At 40.3% G+C, this 8,254-nt stretch overlaps 1 protein-coding gene across 1 annotated transcript in view; it reads right to left on the bottom strand.

Moving 5' to 3' along the window:
* The window catches only part of smad4b (SMAD family member 4b), a 110,196-nt gene that overhangs the window by 14,199 nt on the left and 87,743 nt on the right, over window positions 1-8,254 (bottom strand). The window contains exons 9-10 of the mRNA XM_087990636.1: window positions 4,659-4,842; window positions 2,843-3,011 (exon numbers count right to left, since the gene is read on the bottom strand). Coding sequence (XP_087846762.1) covers window positions 2,843-3,011; window positions 4,659-4,842 — 353 coding nt within the window. The remainder of the gene's footprint in view (window positions 1-2,842; window positions 3,012-4,658; window positions 4,843-8,254) is intronic.

The following is an 8,254-nucleotide window of genomic DNA, read 5'->3' on the forward strand; positions in this document are numbered from 1 at the left end:
CGAGGGCCTCTATTGATTTACTCCCTTTGTACTGTCCAGGAGAGATATTAGAAACACTCTGGTAATGCTTAGACCTTTCTTCCATAAATGGCAGTAGATGAATGGCAGAGATAGATGATTTTACATCAGAGAAAGATGAATTTTTGTTAAGCAAAGGTATTAAGGGATATTGGTCAAAGGTAGGTACATGAAATTGGGCCAGAGATCAGACATGATCTTACTGAATGATTGAACAGGCTCAAGGGGCTGAATGGCCTACTCCTGTTCCTATGAACTCCCTAAAAATTTCTCTTTTTCTTCCTGAAACTTGAAGCGAAGTTTTTCTTATCCACAATCGTTCAATCAATATTAAATATAAAGCAGCTGCATAACAATTCAATTACCCATTATCCCTCCTAAAATATTCATCTCACATGTACGTATGTTAGATTGCATCAGCCATATGTCTGTCCATTTCACTAGCCTACATTCCCCTGAAGATTGTTATTGCCTTTTCACCATTCATCACATTTATTCCAATGATCAAGGTGCTCATCCTTAAAGTGCACACATTTTCAGTCTGTTGACAAATTGAAGCTGAGCTAAAGCTAACTGCACAAACCACAACGTCCAAGCACCACTGTTTTTGTGTTGTGACTTTTTTTTAAAAAGCTTTCCTTACATTTGATTTCCCAATTCAGTAGCAACTAAAATATAGAAAAATTGTCCTAAGTTCTAAGGAGGTATGATCATTCAAAAAAGATATGTCCAGCCAAAGATCAAAGTAGGTCTAGAGGATGAGGACATCAGGTAGCAAAGGGATTTGAGCACAGAACACCAGAAGGCAAGCTTGATTAATTGAAGGCATCAATTGTATGGTAAGGGAAAAAAGGCAGGATGCACAAGAGGCCATTTGTAAAACACAGAAATGAGTGAAGAAAAGTATTAGGCCAGAAAGAGTTCTGGATGATTCTGGAGAATGTGGAGGCCAGGCAAAGCAAATATTGAAATAACTAGAAGTGGAGCTTTCAACAGCATGGAAGAGAGTTTTAGCAGGTGAGCCAAGGTTGGGAGAGAGGCAAGTGATGTTATGAAAATGACAACTAAATATTTGACTGTGATCAAATTACTCTAACACTGCATCAAGTTTTGGACAGCAACAAAGAAGGGAATTACAACTTTGCAGGCTATATAGAAACAAACAAAGCAGCTACTTCCCAGTGCTATTTACATGGAAGGATGGATGGTACCTAACTGACTGCCTTCAAAAGGGAGACCTAATCTCATACAAATATGCAAAAGTAAGTTACAAATGTAAACATTGCAGATGCTCAAAATGCAAAATAAAATCAGATAATTCTACAAATATTCAGCAGAGTATACAACAGTTTAGATTACTTACAGTGTGGAAACAGGCCCTTCGGCCCAACAAGTCCACACCGACCCGCCGAAGCGCAACCCACCCATACCCCTACCCCTACATTTACCCCTAACCTAACACTACGGGCAATTTAGCATGGCCAATTCACCTGACCTGCACATCTTTTGGATTGTGGGAGGAAACCGGAGCACCCGGAGGAAACCCACACAGACACGGGGAGAACGTGCAAACTCCACACAGTCAGTCGCCTGAGGCGGGAATTGAACCCGGGTCTCTGGCGCTGTGAGGCAGCAGTGCTAACCACTGTGCCACCGTGCCGCCCACGGTGGGGAGAGACAAGCAGAAGTTTCAGTTTAATGGATTTTGATCAGAACTAAGCATAATTAAAAATTTAAAAGATTTTAGTTAAATGAAGAGGGGGGGGGGTGAGATGAAGTGACCAAAAAAAGATCTGAGATAGGTTGAGAGACTGGGAACAGAAGAGTAGTGGTACAGTGCCAAAGCAACAAGAAACAAAAAAATGTGTCCAGAAGAGCTGTGAACATCAGAATACCAAACAACTCCACCTGGAAGTGAAGACAAGGAAGAAATGCTACTAAGTCAAAAAAATACAAAGGAAAAACAACAAAATAGGGTCAGAGATAATGGTCTGAAATTGTTGAGTCGAGATGGTTATGAAGTTCCTAAAAATATTTGAGATTATTTCCCTTCAACGTGTGTTGAGCTTCAGTGGAACACTGCAGGAGGCAGAGAACAGAGATGTCTTTGTGATTGACATAGTTAATTCATGGACAGAGGCAGCAAAAGGGGAGGGAAGACAAAGTTGAAGGCAAGTATTACATCACACTTGGGAAAATGAACTGGTACTGAAGCTTATCAATCACAGCGTCATCACAAAATTTAAAATTAAATCTAAGCACTCAAGTTCCAAAACTTACTTGCCTGATGGACTCAGATTAACAGAAAACACTGACCAGCCTTTTGTATTTAGAATTTACTTAGTTGTATGAAATAGTTAAGCACAGATACATAACTATGAAGTACCAACATACAACCTTAGTTAAAACTCCTAATGCTCTCTTAAACCCCTACACACGCACACACATACAAACGTTTAAAAATTTTGGTATTACAAGAAAAGAGGAAAAAAAAGGGGAAAACAGCTGAATCTCAACATGTACACATCCAGGTGGCATCTTACCTCATCTCCCCCACACCCTGGAAAGCAGCAATGTAAACAACAGGAAATGAGTTCCAGTAACTTGTTTTCATAAGTGCAACAATTCCTTCAAAGTCCTGATTTCAGATTAGCCCTTTCCCCATTTCAGTTCACAATCAAAAATACATGAATATAAAAAGATGCAGAACAAAACTGTGAATAATATTTTAGGAAGAATGTAGCTGTATTACATATTAAGCAATTAAAAGCATTTTGAAATATATATCCAAGCGTATGAAAATGTAAGAGAACATTTAACAAACCTTAATGTATGCACTTGGATAAATCTTGTGAACTGCATCGCCAGGAGCACGTCCAGCTTCTCGATCCAAGTAGTAGCTCTGCACAAAGACAGCATGATCGCTCAAACACCGCACCCAGACATCGCCTTCCCCCTTGCACTCTAACTGCACACCTTTTCCAATATGCAACCTGACAGCAAAAGAAAGCAAGCAATGAAGAGGTTGAATTAAAATCTAATGTTGAAAGAAACATGGTCAGTCTTAAAAGATTTCAGAATCATCCCATTCAACTTCCATATATTTCATCTAGAACTACCCCTCTCTGACACAAAAAATCAAATGCACTGTCCTAACTCACTGCACACATTTTAAAAAAACAGAAAATCCAGAATTGATGATTGACCATTCTTTTCTACATGTCTGTGTAGTTTTAAACATCTTCCTGTTTATCAAAAACAATGTAAAATTTCCAGTTCTGGCTACTACTGTGGTATAATTTTGTTAAATGACTTGAAAATGAATTGGTTTCCCAAGACATTGCAAATGTACTGGCTGTGAACCAACCACTAATGGGAAATCTCAGTTAAGAAAAATAGTGAAAACAATGCTGGTTGAAAGTGAAGAAACCAAGTGTATTGCCAACACTCTAAGAGAATGCACATCCTATTTCCAGCAGATTTGTTTTGTACATTCCACTTAGTCATGTAATTTGGCTAAAAGACATTAGTTTCATTGCTTTATGGCATCAGCCTTATTAAATTCTAGCACATTTATTTGTTTTTGGGCTTGTAATATGACTGAGCACTAACCAGAAGTCTAACACACATATTTACAATAATCAAAATTGAGCAACTTAAGTTTTGTGCTTAAAAAAACTATGTAATGCAATTGGATGTTTCAAATAGCTAGTGTGAATAAATAGTCAAATACATGGATCCTCAGGACCATCTTGTCGAGAGTAAAGTGGAAGTGTTTAAGAGACAGAATTTAAGTGCTGTGAGCACAGGAGGATGAGGCTATTATTAGTAGGTAATGGAAGGGGAAATGTACAAAAGTCGTCTCAGGAAGAAGTGTATTGAGGGCAGATGACATTGCAGAACTAAGGGCTAATGAAAAAGGGAAGGCTAAAGTCAAAGTTACTCAAACATGTCATTGTTTAATAAACAAACCTGTCAAAATTACATGTAGTCCATCAGTCCAGGTCTGGAGGCCTCACTAACACAGACCAGCTGTGACAGGTGGTGATCAAAACACCAATTTCTCAGAATTCCTCTCATGAGGCTACAAATGCATATGTGGTCAGAGACATTTCAAAGTTGCAAGCTTCACTTTTCCCTCCCACTAAAAGTAGCAGGAACTAAAATATACAAAACTGGACAGCAAGTAAGATTTCCTCTGGTGTTGCTGAAACTTTCCTGAATTAAAAGATATTAGATATTGGCCTAGGAGGCTGAGCGGTGACCTTATATAGGTTTGTAAAATTATGGGGGGCATAGTTAAGGTGAATAGTCAAGGTAGGGGAGTCCAAAACTAGAGGGCATAGGTTTAAGGTCAGAGGGAAAGGATTTAAAAAGGGACCAGAGGGCAACTTCTTTGGATAGATGGTAGTGTATAAAAATGAGCTGCCAGGGGAAGTCATAGAGCGAGTACAATTACAACATTTAAAAGACATTTGGACAGGTACAAATTTGGACAGGTTTCTGTGCTGTATGACTCTTTATTGACACTAGGTTTAAACAGTGTTATAATATAATGATTTATTGAAATATTATATTCAAGTCCAATAAATTGCATTCAACATACTCTTCCATTGCTTCCCCCACACATTATATTTTACCTGGCTCTTTCAATGGCTTCTGTTCTATGAACATTGGAAAGTTGCCCCAGACAAAAGCGGTCACCCCCAGAAGGATCCACATATCCATCAACAGTAACTACGGGACAGCTAGATGGCACTTTGAATGTTTCTCCAACTTGCACGTCCATCTCAAAGTAAGCAATTGAACACCAGTATTCAGGAACTAGAAATTGGATTACAAATATATGTAAACCTTAAGTTATGTCTGTAAATCCAGATACTTGTACTTAGTACTTTTGAAAACACAAATGCTCCAGCAAGAAAAAGCTGATTTATTTCATACTCTAACTGAATAGAAAACCTACGATTGAATACAGTTAGAATGCTCTAATTTTGAAATGATAAAAAAAACCCATAGGACCAAGGACTTCATGGTTGATTGATAACACAATCACCTTTATAAAACACTGAACTTCAGCTGTGCAAAAATGTAGTAAAAGATCATTAAATGGTAGAGCAGGTTCAAGGGTCTGAATGGTCTATATTTCCTCTTTGTTCTTCTGCAAAAAAGGTAGCAAAGGCAGATTTAAGTAATGCAAAATTTATTACTAGTTCTTTGATCTTTCACCTCCTGGTGAAATACAAATGGCAAAAAGGTAGAATCCAGACAGTCTACAACATGCAGGGCGGTCACATCATTCATAATGCTGAACTGGCCATACCCATTTTATGTTTATGTAATTTGGGTTTATAAGCCATGAATTTTGAGGGTGGATATATACATATGTACTTATGTCTGCAAAACCTATCAGAATCTCAAACATATGAAATAGGAGCAGGAGATCATTCAGCCCCTCGAGCCTGCTCCAGTATACAACATAGGGAGGCAATGGCAGTGGTAATGTCACTAGTGGTCTAGTAATCCAGAACCCCAGGTTAATGTTCTGCGGACAAGGGTTCAAATTGCACCATGCAGAGGTGAAATTTGGATTCAATAAAAAAGTCTGAAATAAAAAGTCAGCCAAATGGTGACCACATAACCACTGTCGATTGCCATAAAAACATGTGGTTCATTAGTGTTCCTTTGAGAAGGAAATTTGCTTTCCTTACCTGCTGTAGCCTACACATGAATCCAGACTCTCAGCACGTGGTTGTCTCTCTGAGCCAGAGCCTAGGCAATAAGTACTTGGCTCACCAGTGATGCCCACAACCAGTAAGTGAATATTTAAACAAAAATAAAATCATGGCTCATCTCAGGAGATTGCATGTCCTCAATTAGGCACCTTATAAATGCTGATAACATCGGGTTTAATAATTTCAAACAGAACAATTGCTTTGCTTTAAGATAGGTGTTGATAATGGTTTCTCTACTGCCAGTTATAGTTCCTCTCAAGGCATCTTTTGTTGCTTTACCTGACCTAATATGTTTTGTATCATCAGCCCATCAACATTTACTCGCTACTGCCTTACACCCAAACACAGACATTTCTCTTCTGATCATCTCTGACCGAACACAATTACATTTCTAAATGTAACATGAAGTCAATTTTTCTGAAGAGTGGTTCCACTTTTTCTTTGCATGACAGAAGAACACGCCACATTTCTGAAAGGAGATTCCAATCAGATTTCCTCGAGAAATGTGGAGCTTTATTTCTATTCGGACAGTTCTCACACTGCACAGACAATTCTTTTTTCACAATAGTCAGCTGTTCTGAAATTTGACAACTGCTTTCAAAAGGTAAATACATAAGGACAACGAAAAAAGAGAGTGTACTGGGAAAGTAGGGTGCCAGGTAATAAGAGGACCACACAAGTCATACAATGCTTAGGGTGGGTCAGGATAGGTACAGTATAGGATGGGTATCAGGTCCAGTGAGAGTTGGGACCTGAGGAAGGGGGGGGGGGGGGGGGGGGGGGAAGAGAAAGATAGAGAGAAATTTAATGGGTAGAGACAGATCCGATCCAGAGTGGGTATCGGCTCCTCTTGATGTGATGAGAAGGTTGGGATTTGGGGTGTGGTCAAAAAGGTCACAGTCTGGGAGGTTAAGTGGTCCATGGTAAATGTAGTTGCAGGCCATTGAGCTGTGAGCTAAGCGTGGGTTCAGTTGAATAGCCAAGTTAATCAAAGTATTTAATCGTCAAACGTAACTTCCCCCAACCCTTAACCCAGTTCCTGCTTTGCTAGATCTGATCACCCTTTTTCTGCTCCAGAACAGAAGTATTTGTGCTCCCCCCACCCCACTTCACCCACTCTGGACTTGATCCACCTTCAATCGGAGTAATTATTTACTTAATTTCATCTGAACCTTCAGATTTAGAGGCAGACTTTCGGAAGTTTCCAGGTTCAGGAGAATTACCAAAGATAATCTTCAATTTCCAGGGCAATTCCTTCAGAGTCTGAGATGGACAATAAGGACTTCACAGAGCACACAACTTTCAATTATGCCAGTCAAATAACCATCAAGCCATCAGAAAATCTGGGTGATTAACATTGTTTGCTCTTTGTTGTGGTTCTGTTCGCTGAGCTGGGAATTTGTGTTGCAGACGTTTTGTCCCCTGTCTAGGTGACATCCTCAGTGCTTGGGAGCCTCCTGTGAAGCGCTTCTGTGTTGTTTCCTCTGGCATTTATAGTGGTTTGTCTCTGCCGCTTCCAGTTGTCAGTTCCAGCTGTCCGCTGCAGTGGCCGGTATATTGGGTCCAGGTCGATGTGTTTGTTGATAGAATCTGTGGATGAGTGCCATGCCTCTAGGAATTCCCTGGCTGTTCTCTGTTTGGCTTGTCCTATAATAGTAGTGTTGTCCCAGTCAAACTCATGTTGCTTGTCATCTGCGTGTGTGGCTACTAAGGATAGCTGGTCGTGTCGTTTCATGGCTAGTTGATGTTCATGGATACGGATCGTTAGCTATCTTCCTGTTTGTCCTATGTAGTGTTTTGTGCAGTCCTTGCATGGGATCTTGCACACTACATTGGTTTTGCTCATGCTGGGTATCGGGACCTTTGTCCTGGTCAGTTGTTGTCTGAGAGTGGCTGTTGGTTTGTGTGCTGTTATGAGTCCTAGTGGTCATAGTAGTCTGGCCCTTCAGGCTCTCTGCCTGTATTCCTGATGAAGGGCTTTTGCCCGAAACGCCGATTTTACTGCTCCTTGGATGCTGCCTGAACTGCTGTGCTTTTCCAGCAACACTCTAATCGAGACTCTAGTAGTAGTCTGGCTGTCAGTTCAGAAATGTTCTTGAAGTATGGTAACGTGGCTAGTCCTTTGGGTTGTGGCATGTCCTCATTCCGTTGTCTTTCCCTTAGGCATCTGTTGATGAAATTGCAGGGGCATCTGTTTTTGGCGAATACATTGTAGAGGTGTTCTTCTTCCTCTTTTTGCAGTTCTGGTGTGCTGCAGTGTGTTGTGGCTCTTTTGAACAGTGTCTTGATGCAACTTCTCGTGTGTGTGTTGGGGTGGTTGCTTTCGTAGTTCAGGACTTGGTCTGTGTGTGTGGCTTTCCTGTGTACCTTTGTGGTGAATTCTCCGTTCGGTGTTCTCTGTACCATCACGTCTAGGAATGGGAGTTGGTTGTCCTTTTCTTCCTCTTTAGTGAATCTGATTCCTGCGAGTGTGGCGTTGATGATCCAGTGTGTGTTTTCTA

This window comes from Chiloscyllium plagiosum, unplaced genomic scaffold (genome assembly GCF_037043375.1).
Source record: "Chiloscyllium plagiosum isolate Xiang-an unplaced genomic scaffold, Cpla_swu_hap1 HiC_scaffold_1, whole genome shotgun sequence".
Taxonomy (NCBI): Eukaryota; Metazoa; Chordata; class Chondrichthyes; order Orectolobiformes; family Hemiscylliidae; genus Chiloscyllium; species Chiloscyllium plagiosum.